This window comes from Galeopterus variegatus, unplaced genomic scaffold, assembly GCF_000696425.1.
Source record: "Galeopterus variegatus unplaced genomic scaffold, G_variegatus-3.0.2 Scaffold3871, whole genome shotgun sequence".
In the NCBI taxonomy this organism is placed as follows: Eukaryota; Metazoa; Chordata; class Mammalia; order Dermoptera; family Cynocephalidae; genus Galeopterus; species Galeopterus variegatus.
In genome coordinates, this window is record NW_007729982.1 from 16123 (window position 1) to 34292 (window position 18170).

Genomic DNA, 18170 nt, shown 5'->3' on the forward strand with positions numbered 1-18170 from the left:
AAGACTCTTCAAGTTTAAAAGTAAAAACTTAAAAGTGCCACCAAATTTATGAACATAAATATTGCTCTGAATATAAAAATTTCTCTGAAATGTAAGGAACTTTAATAGAATACTGTGGTCTCTGTTTCCATCTATTACAAATTGGTTTTGTGATGCTAAAAACTTCTTTAAGCAGAATGACAATGGAATAAAGATTTAGGTAAATAGAAAAAGGTAACAGGAATTAACTGAAAGCTCAAAATACAGTAGAAGGAAGGCATCATACCTGTTGGGAGAGGTATATATATCCTTTTTTCTAATCTCCTTCGTAAAGCTTCATCGATGTCCCATGGGAAATTAGTAGCAGCCAACACCATAACCATTTTGGAAGGATCATCATTTTCTAAAGCTCCTCCAACTCCTACAAACAATAAGGGAAGAAAAAGACATAACGTTTTTCTTACAGTCCTTTATTTTGTCATCCAACTAACATCTCTAAACGTTAGCCACAGCACCGGGTGGTAGGATCAATGATGAAAGCAGGGCAGTCCTGACCTCTCTGTGTGGTGGCAAAACCAGACACATCAACAGATAACTACAAACCAAGGAAGTGCCAGAATTCACATAATCTAGTGGAGGAGTCTAATCCAATAAGAAAAACCAATTTTTCTGTAAGAAAATGAATATATATTTCCTCGGAAAAGAAAAGGCATGGGAGATTAGCCTCTGTTTTATTCCTTTNTGAATATATATTTCCTCGGAAAAGAAAAGGCATGGGAGATTAGCCTCTGTTTTATTCCTTTCTTATTTTTTTAAATCATGAAGTTCCTCCAAAAAAAATTTATTTACAGCTGGCTAGTTAGCTCAGTTGGTTACAGTGTGTTGCTGATAACACCAAAGTCCAGGGTTTAATCCCTGTACCAGCTAGATTTTTATTTTAGTTTTTAGTCTAACTTATTTGATTTTCTCAAGAGGTAAGAACAGAAGAGAATTCACATTTACTTAACATACCAGGAAATAATCATAATTTTCAAAGCTGGGTTATACTGCAGTAATTTCATCCTCTGAATGTTTAAGTGACTTGTAAAAAATAAAAAAGAAATTTAAAAATGAATCTAATAATCACTGATGAAAATACTGTTTCCTTTCATAACCAAACCAACTATTTGTATGTACATAGAGTCTAATTTTTCAGAATTTAAATTTTAGAATAAAAAATTTCAGGTCACACAAAAGAAACTCTGGAAAATATGTAGTAAAATAATAAAAATTAAAAACCCACAAACTTTATTGATAAGACTCTCTAGCTTGGCATAACAAAGTGGTGAACTTACAGCAACCCAGTTAATATGGTATTTTCTAATAAAGATTTTACTAAATTTTACCACAGAACTTACCATAATGTACTGTAATTATCTCATCAGTTGCCTGCTTCCCATCTAGATCAGTGGTTCTCAAACACTTTGGTCAGGACCTATTCATATGCTTAAAAATTATCGAGAGCTCCAAAAAGCTTGTGTCTGTGAAGTATATCTATCAATATTCACCATGAGAAATTAAAAAAGAAACTTTAAAAATATTAATTCATTTAAAAATAATAATAAATCCATTACTTGCTAACATGTTTTTATAAAAAATAAGTATGTTTTTCAAAACCAAAAGAAATTAGTAAGAAGACTTGCATTTTAAAAAATATTTTTGTAACTCTTTTTAATGTCTGACTAAATAAAGACTAGCTGAATTCTCATATACGCTTCTGCTTTCCATCTTTTATATCACGCGTCTTGTAGAGTCTGGGAAACTCCACTTTTCACTTGGGAGAGAATGAGAGTTGAAAAAGGCAAATAATATCTTGATATTACCATGAAAACAGTTTAGACCTTATAGACACTTTAAGAGTCTCAAGGACCCCTGGGACTCTGAATCACAACTCTAGAACCTATGCTCTAAATAGGAAACTCCCTGAAGGCAATGACAATCCTTTTCTTTGTAACTTCAGAACGTGAAATGGTGCACGACTTATAACAAGTGTGCAATAAATGCTTTTTGAGTGCATGAACAAATGAACAAATGGGTGTATGAACAAATGATTAAAAATCAATTCAGGCTGCCTTCTAGTCCACTCATTGAGAATTTCCAAAGTATGAGTCTGCATACAATTCAAAAAGGAAAGAACATAGTTTTGAGACAGTCATTAAATATCAATTACCGTCCATCTGAATAAGCAGTTCAGACTTGACTCTGCGACTTGCTTCATGTTCATCAGAGGTTCCTCTTCGACTGCAGATAGAGTCTATCTCGTCAATGAAGATCGTGGTAGGGGCATAAAATCTAGCCTTTGTGAAATTTAAAGAAATTATTCATTGATCTCATAAAATAATCTGAATATTTTTAAAATACCATTTTCTCCTTTTAAAACAATGGCAAAAAAGAGTGGTAATTTCTCACTGCTTTAATGTCACTATCTGGTTACTGACAGTCTAAATCAGTTGTTCATATCAAAAAAAGTAAATTTCTAAAAATAAAAGTTATACGGTTGGTGAAGTTGGGTGACAGATACATGGGGATTCGCTGTACTATTCTTTCTACTTTTGTGCTTAGAAATTTCCATAATAAAGAATTTTTTAAGAGGTAAATCAACCTCTATCCTCAAACATGCATTCTGAAGCAATTACTGCAAATCCCTTTGGAAAAAGAAACAAACAATGACAGATCAGTTCTGATTTTTAAAACATGTATTAAAATATTCTGCTCTACCAGCTCACTAGAGATCCAGAAATACCAGTCAACCCACACACACAGGGCCAAAGTCTCTTCTTCTACCCTCGCTGAACAGGATGTCAAAGGAGCTTCATTTATCCCAAGAGAAAGATATGCTGAAGACACACCAACTACCCTACAAAACCCACCACTCCATGTCTCTTGTTAGTATTATTAAAATACAACTAAACTTCCCTTTCTAAAAAAGACTCCTAAGTGAACACACCCAGACCATACTGGCATCACGCATCTGCACTAACAGTACTCTGAACATATCATCACTCACCATTTCAAACAACAGACGAACTAATTTCTCAGATTCACCTCTATATTTAGATGTCAGCGTAGAAGAGGAAACGTTGAAGAACGTTGTGCCACATTCGGTGGCAACAGCTTTAGCTAGCATAGTCTTACCAGTGCCTGGAGGTCCCACCATCAGCACACCCTGAGATTGCAAAAAATGAATTAAATGGCTCATCAGATTAAAGAGCTTTTCTGTAAATTACCATTAACTATTAACATACATGAAGATTTTCCCATCAACAGATAAACTCAATTGTCAGAGTAAAATCATGGTGCATTTCACAAGAGAATCATTTTATAGATAGAAAAAATGAAGAGTGATTTCACAAAATGTCTCAAATCGGAGGTAGTTAGAGATAAGCTAACAAAGGGCCTAGACAATAAAGAATCTTCTCATACATTTAGAAAGGATATACCCAATTTTATTGAACCTGGCACAAGATATATATGTACAGTCTTAAGCACCACTTAAGAGTGATTGCTCAGTTTAAACAATGAAAATAAGAAGACATTTCCTACCACATGAAGTAGTAGAATTATACACTCCTTGCCCTCTGTAAGGGACAAAACCTATCTGCCACAATGCACTTATAGTATACAGCTTTTAGTCAAAAATAAAGATCCATTTCTGAGTTAATAAGGTAACGGTAAAATCCAGTGGTAACTCAAGCTTAATCAAATTAGCTAAAATTTATCAGTTTAATGTGCTAGACCGTTTACATAAAATAGTGCAAGTGATGAGAGAGACACTAAATATAGATTGAAAACTAAATTTCAGTTACTTTTTACCTTTGAAAACAAATAAACATAAAAGTACTCTATAAAACAAATCAGTGATGGATAAAAATTATTCAAGGAGACCAATCCTCTAGTCTTCAACACTAATGGATTTTAAAATAACTGTTATTTTCTTCTTACACTTTTAATGGGAGTTCAGATACAAAGCTAACATTACTTTTTTTTGCATAATAGTTGGTGATTCGTTAAGAGGAATTCTGACCCAACTAAGTTTGAGAACTTCTGGGGGTTTAAACTTTGAAAACTATGTGTATGTCAAAGTCTTATAAACTCCAATTTAGAAAATCTCCAAATCCTTTTCTAGCTATAGAATTTTGATACACAGAACTAGGGATAACTAGGATTTAACACATTAATTTTATTAAAAAATTTTCTTTCTTTCTTTCTTTCTTTTTTTTTTTGCTTTGTAGGGAGCCTTTAACTGCATGAGGTTGAGACTGAAAACTGTGAAAACAACTAACTAGTGCTATAAGCACTGCTATAGGTATAGCTACAGGCAAGTTCCTATTTCTCTTTCTAGTATCCCCTTTCAATGCCCTCAGTTTCTGTAATATCTATTATGTGGCCATTTCCAACAGGAGTTTATTTCCAACATTAGCATCTATGATACGGCTCATAGATACAGTACAGTATTTACAAATTCACTCCTTATGACATCACTCCATCAATTATCTCCTCTCTTTCCTGTATCTCCTTGTCTCCTGGCACGAACTCGGTATGAGTATAAGCATACTTAAATCTATCCTATTAAAAAAAAATCCTTCACTTAACCCTTCAAATGTTCTAGCTACTATCCACCTTTTCTTCCCTTCACAGCCAACCTTCGTAAAGAAATGGTTTATGCTTACTATTTCTTCTTCATAAGCTACATGCTGACTTCTGCCTCCAACACTTCACTAAAAATACCTAATTTACTGACGCAATGATCACTCTTCAATTGTACCTCCTTGCCTTCTCTCCAACCTCTGACATTGCTGATATATGAAGTTGCTTCTCTTCTTCCTGAAACCCCTTCTCCCTTAGATGGGTTCTGTGACTCACTCTGTTCCTGACACTTCTACTCTCTGGCTATTTTCAGTGTCTTTCAGATCTCCTCTTTCCCCATCCTTTACATTCCCAAAGCAATTCTAAGTCTTTAGCTCTTTTCCTTTATAAAACTCCTTGAACAAATTCATCTGTACCCATATCATCAACCACTACTTATATCTCACAATTTCAATTTAAACTCAAATTCTATCCTAAGCTCCAGACCTCTATTTTCAATTACCTACTGAGTATTTACCTAAACACATTTTGTTTCTATTTAAACCTGCTCCTCTCTCAATTTCCAGTATCAGTTCACCCTGCCTGTATAATGAAGAATTTAGCTGGCCTTTGTCCCAAGTTCCTGGAAGGTAGCCCCTAAATCCCTGGAATTTCAAGAGTGACAAGAAATTGTTATTCACGGTGGGCCCCTTGCTTACAAGATGATTCAGGATGGGGGCGGACAACACCAGAAAAACTAACCATGTGATTAGAGAGTTGGGACCTTGAGCCATGTGATATCAATTCAATCTCTGGGAAAAGAAAAGGGACAGGAAATTGAGACCCATGGGCAATGACTCAATTGATCACGCCTTCATAATGAAATCCCAATAAAATCTCTAGACACTGAAGCTTGAGTTAGTTTCCCTGATTGGTAATATTATGTGTATTGTCACACATCCGTGTGTCTGGAGAGTTAAAGCATCCTGACTCCATGGAGAGAGGACAGAAGAAGCATCACATTCAGCATCCTTCCAGACCTTGCCCTATGCATTTCTCCTTTTGGCTGGTTCTGATTTGTACCTTTTGCCTATAATAAACCTGTAATCATAACTACAACACGTTCCTGAGTTCTGTGCATCATTCTAGAGAATTATCCACCCTGAGCAGGGCAGGGGGTAGGGGGTAATTAGGAACACCTGAATTTGTAGCCAGCTGATTATAAGTGAGGGTGACCTGCAAATCCCCCAAGTTTGCAGCAGGTCTGAAGGGAGGGCATTCTTGTGGAAAACTGTGCTCTCAGCCTGTGAAGTCTGGCCCAACTCTGGGTAGGCAATGTCAGAACTCACTGCATACTCTCTTCAATTCACACCTGGAATCTGGGAGTCATCCAACTTGTCCCTCTCCTTCATCCCTATAAACAATCAGTCACTTATACCTTCTAAACACCTCTCACAAATCCATCCATTTTTCACTAGCCAAATAGTCAATGTCTTTGTTCAGGTCCTCACTGGCTGGCTAGACTGTTACAACAGCCTCCTGATCAGATTCCTTATCTATATCCACCTATGTCCATCTCCAACCCATACTCTACATTGCTGTAGAAACATCCTCTCTCTACATTTGCATATCACCCTCCCATAAAAACTTTTCAATGGCTCACTGACATATTTAGTATGGCATAGAGGGCTCTTTGTGAGAGTTAGGTCACACTTACCACAACGGCAGTGTCTTTTGTTACTATGTCCCATATAAACACTACACTTGCAGCCACACTGAACTATACATGATTCCCCATATATACTATATCCTCTTAAATTTTTCACGTTTGTACATGACATTCATTCTGCCTTAGAGCCTTTCCTCATCACATCTGCCTGTTGACCTTCTATTTATGTTTCAAGTCTCAGGTCAGAGCCACGTGCTCTGGGAGGCTGTCCCTGATATTATTCTCCACAGCAGACTTAGTTACTCCTCCTCTCTGCTGCCAGAGCAGCTTGTTCGTTACTCTATCACTGCACTAGTCACTCTGTCCTTACCATGAGCTTCTTGGGGACTTTCATTTACTCATCTTGGTACCCTCTGCACTTAGTCTAACACTTAACACATGGTAAATGCTCAATAAATGTATATTTACCCAATGCACATTTACTGAACTCTTACTAGGTGCCACACTCTGAGGATACTAAGTTAAATTAGTCAAGAATCACACATAAATCCTCAAGAAACTTTTAGTCTTCTAGAGGACACAGATAAATAAATTATGGTACAGTTTTAAAAGTGCTAAGACAGGCCTGGATGGTAAATGAACAGATGAATAAAGTCTCAATGTAAGAATGATTCAAGCATATGTAGATGTGTATACACACACGCACTCATGTATATACATATATGTGCATATATGTACATACACACACACACACACTCTTAAGCCACTGAAAAATACAGCAGTCCATTTCCTTGTCATCTCATTTTCTGAGTATAATTTAAAACGTTGCCTTGAAAAAGAATCACTTAATCTGAACTTCAAGCTTATAAGGAAGCACCTTACTATTATTCTATTAGAGAAAATTTCACCCCAGAGATAAACACTTTTGATGATGAACTTAATATCCCCATCCTTAACCTCTCTCATTAGCTTCATCCCTGCATTTCCAATTTCCAATAGTGTACTTTCACATGAATATTTACCAAAATCTCAAACTCAAAAAGATTCATTATCTCCTTCTACTGAAGCACCCCCAGCTCCTGCCAGACTTTCAACAGCAAACCCCTGTCTTCCTCCTTCTGAGCTCCACATTTATGTTATCATCACTATTTACTCAGAGGCAAATCCTTGATATTATCTTTGCCCCTGCCTTCTTCTTCATATATATATATATTTCATCCAAAAGGTTACCAATTGCCTCCACTAAATATTACTAGCATATGTCCTTCCATTCCCATTCTCATAATCATCGTCCTAATTCAGGACCTTTGAATTTTAAGCCTAAACTACCACCACTTGCTTCTGAACATACTCTTTGCCTCCCATCTACTTCCATTCATTGCAACCAGAATGTTTTTCTTAGATTACTGGTTTAACCATGTTACCTAAGTAACATAATTACTCAAAGAGGTCTCTCCAATGCCTATAGGAAAAAGAAAAAGATCGAACTCCTGGGAAACACAATCCAGCCTCAACCTATCTTTCCCCTAATTCACTTACTTAACATTTACATAGTGCTAACTATTGTCAGATACTGTTCTAATGCCTCCTTAACTCATTTTATCCTCACAATATCCTGTAACTATTATTATTACCATTTTACAGATAAGAAAACAGAGGAATGGAGAAGTTTAGTAACTTGCTCAAGATCACAGAGCAAGTAAGTAGGAAAGCACTAGAATTGGCACTCAAACAGTCTAGATCCAGGGTCTACACTATGCTGTCTCCCTTACAAAACTCCAACCCATTTATTTCTCAAACGTACTTATACCTTCTCAACTACATTCCACTGCTCACATCATTAATCCTTCCCAAGCTCCTACATCATCTGAAATATCTTCCCCAATATAATGAAATCCTTACAGACCTGCAAATCCCAACTCAAATCCCACATCCTCAGGCAGGAAGCCCTCTCCAATCACGGCGTGTCTGCTCTTTGCAGAGCTTGCAGAGCAGGTACAGCCTGTACCACCCACTAGGCTCCTCTGCTGCCCAATACTGAAAGCTGCCTGGATCCACCTAACTCTCCATCCAAGATGTCTCATAGCCCAGGGACCATGTCTTGAAAAACCTATACATTTTCCAAGGACTTTAACAAGGAACCTTACATGTAACAGGGCGAAATAAGTACCTGATGGATAAATAAATAAATGACATCATACTATGCAGAAGAAAGTATGCTGAGGAGGGAAAAGCACACATATTCATAAGAAGCTAAGACATATCGAATTTTAAATCTTCTATATTATGTCTGTCACAATCTATTTGGATCTCAACTTTCTAGTCTGTCAAATTGTGAGGATTTGATAAGATGATCTCAAAGGTTCATTCCAGTTCTGAAATTCTAGAATTTAGATTTTTAAGACAAATTTTATAAGTTTAACAAATTTCTGTGGCCTCCTTATTTTCACATCTTTAAAACCTATTTATTATCCCATTTTAGTAAATAATCTTATTCTCACAAATCTCTAAAAATGTCGAACATTACCTCTATAAAAAAGAATAATAGTGCTATATTCCAGAATTTTATTCTATTGATGGAGGTAAAAAAAAAAATGTATTAGCCCAGGAATAAAATTCTTTGCAAATAAATTTTTACATTTTTTTGTTAATCCAGTTTGCCAATAAATACTACAAAAGCACAGCAAGGAGTAAATAAAGTCAGATCATATTTTTGTAACCATAATAATAAGAAATAGTTTTTTTAAAAAACAGCTAAAGATCTTTTTAGAAAAAACCATAAAAACTCAAAGTATATTGAACTTTTGAAGGTTCAAAAAATGTTGGCTGCAAATTACAATCACCTTTGGCTGCTCAGAAGAAGCTTTTGCGCCCTCATCCCACATGCCCGCTGTGACACCTGACTGGGAACATCATCTTCCATGAAGGACACACACATACATTTCTGTTGCAAGCCCTTCACTGGGGAAGTTACCCCTAAGAGCAGTGAAGATGGGTCTCATGTCAAAGTCTAGGTCCAGTACTACAAAACTACTTTCTCTCCATTTGCCCTACATCTTACTTTTACTTTTTCATGTTTAAAGTTGGGAATGGCTTCCAGAATACACTGTCTCCTACAGCAGGGCAGGCTAAAAAGGAACAAATTTTATCAAAAATAAGCTACAGTGTGATGATTTGAAATAATAAAATATTCATTTTCTTTACTTCAATTTTATCAACCTCTACAATTACAGGTAAATGGAATAGCAAATCCTGTAATATTCTTGCATAATTAAGCAATCTTTAGAAAAATAACTCAAACGTTACCCTATCACAGGTTAAAGCAAAGGTAGAGAATAACATACAAAAAGAAGCTGGAAACTTCAAATGATAGACCAGCAGATTCAGAAAGAATCAAGCCTGACCTCACAAACACCAGAAGCCACGGATGGGCATTACTACTCAGCTGTCCGAAGCAGTTGTGCTTGTTTTATGCTTTATTTGTTTTGCTGTGATTCAAGTATCTGGATTGGTGATAAAACTGATACTAAAAAAAAGAAACTAAACTAAGTCTGGGAAACACTGAATTTTAAATTTTCTAAAAGGACCTAAGGTATCAGCTATTTAATTCAACCATTTATTTTTAGTTTTATAAATACCACAGTTAAAATTAGATTCTTTCTTCACCTATCCTATTATGTGTTACTTTATGACTCACAGCTTTATTAGAACAAATGAATGCTTTTGAATTACAACATCAATCATTGTAATAAATGTTTCATTTAAAGGGCATAAGTATATAATAATATATATGATTAATGGATTTCAAACACATTTTAAAAACATTTATGGTTTTAAAAGTTATAGCAAAGAGGGAATTTTTGGTAATATGTTATTAAAATAAGGTAAATCTACAAAAATGTAGGCTGTTTTCAAGTTGTGGGAGGCAATCAAAATGCCACGAGTGTTTCAAGCTATTTATGTAAATAAACAATTTCTCCTCTCTGCTTCTAGACACATGAACAGAGAAGGAGGTACTGAGCAGAGAAAAGGACCTTCCTAGCTAACAGAGAAGAACAAAGTAAGATCACGTTTTCATTCCATTCTACTAGTCAAAGTAAAGGAAGACTCTGCCTATGGCTAAGACAAAAAAAAAAAAGTTCCAAGCAGCTACCAAGTTGGGAGCTTCCAGGCAGCTTGGGACAGTTTTTTAATATGCTGAAATGAAAATGCTAAGCTTAGGGGGAACTAGTCCTGGGTGGGCTTTAAACTCTAAGGCAGAGCACAAGCTAAAGAGAAATGAACATTCTGATTATGTCTGAGAATTATACCAAGTCTAGATTAAACAATGACAAACATAATTAATGATTAGTGAGAAATAGGCCAACTTTTAGAAAGGAATTTATTTGATCAAACACTTAAAATCTCTAGCTCAGCACCCCAAGGGTACTGACTTTAAAGACTATAGTTTAAACATGTCAAGCCCATCTCTCCTGCCATGCAGATGTAGCACACCTCAACTACAAATTCAAATCCAGGTGGTTCTGCATATATACAAACCTCCCCCAACCTTTACAAATGGTGTTAAACATATAAACTACAGTAATGCAAGCAGCATTATGTTGAAACTGTTTTAATAAATTCTCACCTTCCATGGCCTTCTAATCCCTTTGAAAAAGTCAGGCATCCACATTGGAAGAACTACAGCTTCCCTTAGCAACTTCTTTGCTTCTTCCAGATCTGCTATGTCATCCCTTTGCAAGAACAGCAAAGTTTCATGTTTAATCAGGAACACCTTTGATTTACAGTCAAAACTAATTTAAAAAAAATTTTTTTATTCTTATATTAAGAACATTTTTCTAACACTGCATAAGTGAAAACATATTGCACTTATTAATTAGGACATGTTATTCAATTAATAACCTTTGTCAATTATGTCAACATCAAATCAACATGCAAATTGTCCTTGGTTACATTCTGACAGAACTGTCCTGCCAATTCTATGTGCTCCTGGTATGGATGAAGTCATTATCAGAAGATTAACAGATAACAAGAGAAGACTCACACCAACCCAACCCCATAACTTGTTTCTCCTCTACTTTAATTCAATAAAAGACTCTAACCAATGAATGCTAGGATTCCTGGAGACAATGTCTCTCTCAAGGGCTTCCACCAGATCCTTATCATATCCAGCACCATCAAATTTTGGAATTTCACCATCACTTGCACCATCTTGCATATTTTTCCTTCCCTGAGGACAGACATTAAAAAAAAAGTACTGGTCAATAACAGGATAATTTTAATTAACATCATTAAGCTTTCAAAATATTATAATGTAATTCCTTTTTAAATAATTTTTATTATTTTAAGATGATATTTTCTTGAATGTAATCCTCTCCTATTTAATTCATCAGAAACAGATGAAGTGGTCAACTTTATCATAAACGTCTCCAAATCTACATTCTTGGGGGGGACAGTTACAGGTAAGACTAAAATGATTGTTGCTAGATCCTAACAGATAGGGAAAGCCTACTCATGAATTAGTGAATACAGATGATTTCCACCACTGCTAGATATATTTAGAATATTAATGTAGAGGAGGAAAGAAAATTAATTTAATGAGAATCTACTATGTGGCAAAAAATCTCACATAACAATAATAATAATAATCTCACATAATTTCATTTAATTCGACAACCCTACAAGGTAGATATTATTTTTCTTTTTTTTATAGATAAGGAAACTAGGACTCAGAAAGGTAAGGAACTTAAGATCACCAGTAAATGTCAGGATATATATATATATTTTTTTCCTTTTTGTCTTTTTTCGTGACCGGTAACGGGATCGCAACCCTCGGTGTCGCGCCCGTACAGCGACCAGCAACGGGATCGCAACCCTCGGTGTTGCGCCCGCACCGCACTCAACCAGTGAGCAGACCGGTCTCTATATGGGATACGAACCCTCGGTGGGAGCGCTGCCACGCTCCCAAGCGCGGCACTCTACCGAGTGCGCCACCGGGCCAGCCCAGGATAGATATTTTAACTCAGGTTCTCCTGTCTCCCTAAACCCATGCCCTTCCACAACAACAGATGGCCTCATGCCTGGCTGACCTGCTTGAAGCTTCAGAACGGGTTGTGTATGGCAGAACGATCACTCTAAAACATCCAAAAAAGAGGCTGCAGATGGAGAAAGAGGGACTCTGCAACTGCATCTTACAAAGCCTTTTCCCTGTTACTATAAGTATACCCTCAGGATTCAGTGTTTCTTCCTAGTAAAGTCCTTGGGCCACATCATAAAGTCACCGTAATGACAATGGTAAAGGACCTTTCTGAATAGTAATTAAGATCATTAAAGCAATATGCTTTACCCCAAATTCTTAATTTAATAATATGGTGGCTTTAAGAAAGAATTATATACTATGGTTTCTATTAGGTTCTGCCAAGATTTACTCAGCTTTGAAGAGCTTTAAATGAAACCCACTCATTTTCCAGAGACAGTTCAACTACTGGAACTACTTAAGCAGGCAGAGCCAAGCACCTCCCCAGAGCTTCGGCCCCACAGTAACTGTCCAATGTAGAAATGAACGGGGAAAATGGTCAAAGTGAGTCAATCTCCTAACTTTAATCTGAAAAGAGATAATAAAACAGGATGAATTTCTCTGACCCCACTTTTTCTGAGATAAATGAAAGGCTCAATCATAAGGGATGATAGGGAACTAAATGGCTCCCTTTTGCAAATGTTCTAGTTCTTTTAAGCCACTGGGAAAATGACTAAACAATATTCTGGTGACTTGGCTCAAAGAAAATGAACAATTTATTGTTTCTGGGCAGTATGGCAGTAGTATGAAGCTAAGCTTTCCTTAGGATTCTTGCATTTCAGATGACCTATCAATATTGACACTATTAAAAGGAGTAAATTTATGACATACCAAGACAACAAACATAATAACATCAACAAATTTAAAATAAGCTCAGGCCAGAATTACATTTCACAGTACAGACAGGCCAGACTACAAAGTCACAGTCAAACAAATCACTGGGAATACTCTAATCATTTTAGGACCATTCTAAAAATAAATCAACTGAAGAATGCAACAGAAACTGACATATCTGGGACTTAACAAGCCTTCACATGGTATTGTCACTTGAAACTTACTAAATTAAAATTAAAACTAAAATTTTATTTTAATATGAATGTCCAAGTGGCAAAGGACGACTTGATTAACTACACCAAGAGAAAGGAAAAACTGCATACCTATCTGAAAGTAATAGGAATCATAAGATTTTAAGAACAGTGACTATCTGAGCACCTACTATGTGTAACACATTTTACTGTGCATTAGTTTTTAGAGCAGTGAATGGAAATACATTATCTGCCCTCATCAAGCGTCTAGTCTAGTGGGGGAAACAAGTAATAAGCAAACAAAGCAAATACACACATAATTATTAACTGTAGGTGCCTGAAAAAAACTGAGTAGTCAGTGTGGCTAAAAGGTATTGAGCAGAAGGAAAGAAAAGATTGCAGAGATGGACAGAGGTGAGTTTGGATTTTATTCTAAGTGCCTGGGAGCGACATGAACTGATTTACATTTCTAGATGACCCTTCTGGCTGCTGTATGGAACAAAGATGGGGTGCAGCAGGAGGAGGAGAATCAAAGAAGTAAAAGCCTCTCAACTGTACAGAAGAGGAAACGTGTGTACAAGCCAGTTAAATGATTTGCCCAAGAATCCATAGTTTCTCAGTGGTAGAGATGAGACTTGAATACACATTGAGTACTCAGACAATTCCAGGAACTTTTTCAAATCACAATGATAAGGTTATAAAAAAACAGACTTAGGAAAACTAAAATTAAGTAACTAATTTGGTTACATCAGGATATCAGTAAAATGGGTGTCAATTATCCTTCATAATAAACACTTAAATAAACTTGAATAGAGCTATCAAATATGAATAACTGTGGTATCAGTTAACCAGCTGGGTTAACTACAGTACCTAAAAGAAACTGCTACTTTTCAGGCAATAAAACTAACCTCATCCAAGATATTACCACCTGTACATAATATTAGCAGCAATGTCACTAAAATGATCTTAGTCAACTAACTTGAAAATCTAGGGAAAGAATTCTAAGGTCAACATTAGCAAGAAGTTGATATTTAGCATAAGGACTGATTTTTTTTTTTTCAGGAAAGCAAAATATTTTATCTCCTTTTTGCTAATACCTGAATTACCCATATCAAAAAAGCTTTGTTAGTGATCTTTTATTAGTATTGGCTAATCATTCTTTTTGAGGAAAATAAGTCTCAAAGTAACTAATCAAATAGTAAAGAGTCAATTAATGACACAGCTTGGCCCAAAATGCAAATAATGGTTTCTGCATTTTAATGTGCAGCCTCTCACGTTGGCAGATTAAGTGAAACACGGTCAGTTACTAGCTCTCGGTCTCTATTTTAAGAGGAATACTGACAAATTAATTACACCCAGGGAAGGATGACTAGGGTTGATAAGGGATTCAAAAACCATGTCATTTGGAGGAGGACCAAGGAAACTAGAGAAATTTAAGATAAAGAAGAAAATGTTAATGAAGCAACACAACCAACTGACCTACTCTATATTACTCCAAAGAAAAGAACCAGGACCAATATAAAGTAACAAAAGAGGCAGATTTCACATCAGCAGAACAAAGGATTTTCTAACAATGGGTTCTGCCCAACAAGAGTCAACTCTTTTGTTAGGTGGTGAGCTGCCCAACATCAGAATTTCTGGCTAATTAGTAATAAAAAAGCACTGGCCCACAGTCACAGGGATGTCTAAGCTGAATTATAGCTGACCTTTGGTTTCTTCTGTAAAGCCACTGCCTCTCACTTGCTCAAGTTATTCATCTGTTGCCTGAATTCAATGGCCCAAAGAAAGTGCAAAATTTCTTGGAAATCTCATTATTTCTCTTTTTAAAGAGTGATTTTTGTAATCTGTTTCATATCTGTGTAAGTCCCTGCTTTCATGTTACTTTGACAGCTAAAATTCATTTACTATTTACTATGTGCCAGGCATTGTTCCAAGCACTTGACAAACATTAACTCACTTTTTCATCCTAAAAGTCCTATGAGGTATGTAGGTACTCTTATTATTTACACCTCATAGATGAGAAAACTGAGGCATAGGGAGGGTAAGTAAATTGTCCAAAGACACAGCTAGATCCTTGACAAACCAGTTCCAGAATTAGGGCATACTGCTGCACACTCCTGGGCTACTCCTACCTCAGTGTGAAAAGCAAACACAGGAAAGTTAGACAAGATCTCTACATTACATCCCACTCTAAGACATTATTATTTTACAAAGTAAAATAGGTTGATAAATGCAAAACAGTGCTTACTAATTTCAGTGTCATGCCCTGCGTTGGAGTGTTAATAAAATACATTTAGGTTGAAGTAATGAATCCATGGCATTCTGCATACTTACCAATATATCACTTCTTTCAACAATATTTGTGAGTACTTACATGTGCCAGGCACTATTCTAGGAACTGGGGATACAGCAATGAACCAAACAGAAAGCCCTGCCCTCATGAGGCACACATTCAAGTTAGGGGACATGATACATAAGTAAGTAAAACATATAGAAAAACAGTTAGGGGGCCGGCCTGGTGGCACACTGGAGAGTGCGCCACTTGGGAGCGCAGTGGCGCTCCCGCTGAGGGTTCGGATCCCATGTGGAGACCGGTTCCCGCTCACTGGCTGAGCGCGGTGCGGGCGCAACACCGAGGGGTGCGATCCCATTGCCGGTCCCCGGTACGGGCGCGACACCTAGGGTTGCGATCCCGTTACCAGTCAGTAAAAGGACAAAAAGGAAACATTTAGGGACAGAACAGCAAGTACAAATGCCTGAAGGTGGGAGTATACTTGACAAGTTCCAGAAACTGCAAGGAGACCAACAGAAAGGATTGAGATGAGAGGAGAAGTAGGAGATGAGGTCAAAGAGGACATGCATGCCAGCCCATGTAGTGCCTTGCAGACCTTTATAGACTTTGGCTTTTAATCTAAGATGGAAAATCACCGGAAGGTATTGAGCAGAGGGGAGAGACACAATCTGACCTATGTTTAATAGAACACTCTGGCTGATGTGCTGCAAAAGGCCAGGAGGCAATGGGTTCTCTCATGTTTTATTTTACACTTTCTGTATACAGGATGGCTACAATGAGTGGTGGATTCTGAGAAAGGATAAGAAAAATAATTTTTTTTTTTTTTTGTCTTTTTCATGACTGGTAAGGGGATCGCCACCCTTGGTGTGGTGTCGCCCGCACCGCGCTCAGCCAGTGAGCGCACCAGCCATTCCTATANACCCTTGGTGTGGTGTCGCCCGCACCGCGCTCAGCCAGTGAGCGCACCAGCCATTCCTATATAGGATCCGAACCCGCGGTGGGAGCGCCACTGCGCTCCCAGCGCCGCACTCTCCCGAGTGCGCCACGGGGTCGGCCCAAGGATAAGAAAAATTTTAAATATGGCTACTAAGATTCCACATTTAATCTTACTATAATAAGAAACATCACATTGAAACAGAGCTCACGAACTCCCATTAAGACAGCCCTGAAAGTGGGAAACAGGATAGTTCAATAAGGTTATGCAAATTCTAAAATCAAGTAGGTAAAGAATGCTTACTGGGCAAGGTTAGAATACAGTAAAACTGTTCAGTCTAAGAAAAATATGTTGACTAGTCTTTTGAACAAGAGATTAAAGTATTTGGACACAGATCTTCCTATGACCTAAAAGCGTGTCCCCTCTCCAAGACTAAGTTGACACACAGGAAAAGAAAATCAACAGTGGATAAAAAAACAGGATAGCACAAACTTCCACAAACAGGTTTGGAATTCCAAACATAACTTCAGTCAATGAGTTTTTTTAGACATAAAAACTACTTTTGTATAATCTAATCCAATAAGGTAAAAAATAAATAAATAAAACAAAAACTGGCACGATAAATTATCAGCCATCAGAGAAGGAATTTGTGGAGCTATTTAATACCGAAGGGCAGAACAAGGTATTTCTTAAAAACAAATCACTGATAATACAAATGTCCAGGAAACATATGAAAGGGCTTTAACCTCATAAGTTATCAGGTAAATACACAATACACAGCAAATATGATGGTAAAGTCAAAATGAGATACCATTACACCTACAAAAGACTGACAATATCAAGCGCTGACAAAGATGTGGAGCAAATGGAACTTTTACTCTGCCAGTAAGAATGGAAATTGGTATAATCACTTTGGAAAACTATTTGGTGTTATCTACTAAAGTTTAGCTTATGCATAGCCTATGACCCAGCAATTCTGCTCCTAGGTACATGCTCACTAGAAATGCATGCGCAGATATATATATCTCAAAGGATATGTATAAAACTATCCAAAGCAACACTACTCATAACAGTCTCAAATTAAAAGTAGCCCAAACATACATCAACAAGAAAACAGATTTAACTGTGATATAATACTGCAGAACAATGAATAAACTACAGATATACACAATAGCATGGAGGAATCTCACAAATAAATGTTGAGCAAAAAAAAAAAAAAAAGACATGAAAGAATACTTACTGTACAGAAAATGTCAAAATAGGAATAACTAATTCCCGGCATTAGAAATCAGAACAGTGGTTATCTTTGGGAAAGAGGGAAGTGGTAAGGATTGGGAGAGATCATGAACATGGCGTCTGAGATGCCAAATATTCCATTTCTTGACCCCTGAGCTGATGGTTGTTACACGGACTATGTAATAGTTACACAGTAGTTACAAGAGTTACATGCAGTGGTATGCTGAAACTGTTCCTTACTGGTTTGTGAGTGCCAATTATTAAATCTTCAGTAATTTTATGGGCTGCCAATGAAACACAGCCATTAACAAAAATTAAATCATACAAACTTAGAATTATATTTTTTAAAAGGT

At 36.7% G+C, this 18170-nt stretch overlaps 1 protein-coding gene across 1 annotated transcript in view; it reads right to left on the reverse strand.

The window, feature by feature from the left end:
• Positions 1-265: 265 nt before the first annotated feature.
• KATNAL1 (katanin p60 subunit A-like 1) overlaps positions 266-18170 on the reverse strand; it is a gene marked incomplete at its 3' end in the record, with an annotated part of 56167 nt that continues 38262 nt past the window's right edge. The window contains exons 4-8 of the mRNA XM_008586196.1: positions 11356-11483; positions 10881-10986; positions 3026-3184; positions 2189-2315; positions 266-400 (exon numbers count right to left, since the gene is read on the reverse strand). Of these exons, the coding sequence (XP_008584418.1) occupies positions 266-400; positions 2189-2315; positions 3026-3184; positions 10881-10986; positions 11356-11483 (655 nt within the window). The remainder of the gene's footprint in view (positions 401-2188; positions 2316-3025; positions 3185-10880; positions 10987-11355; positions 11484-18170) is intronic.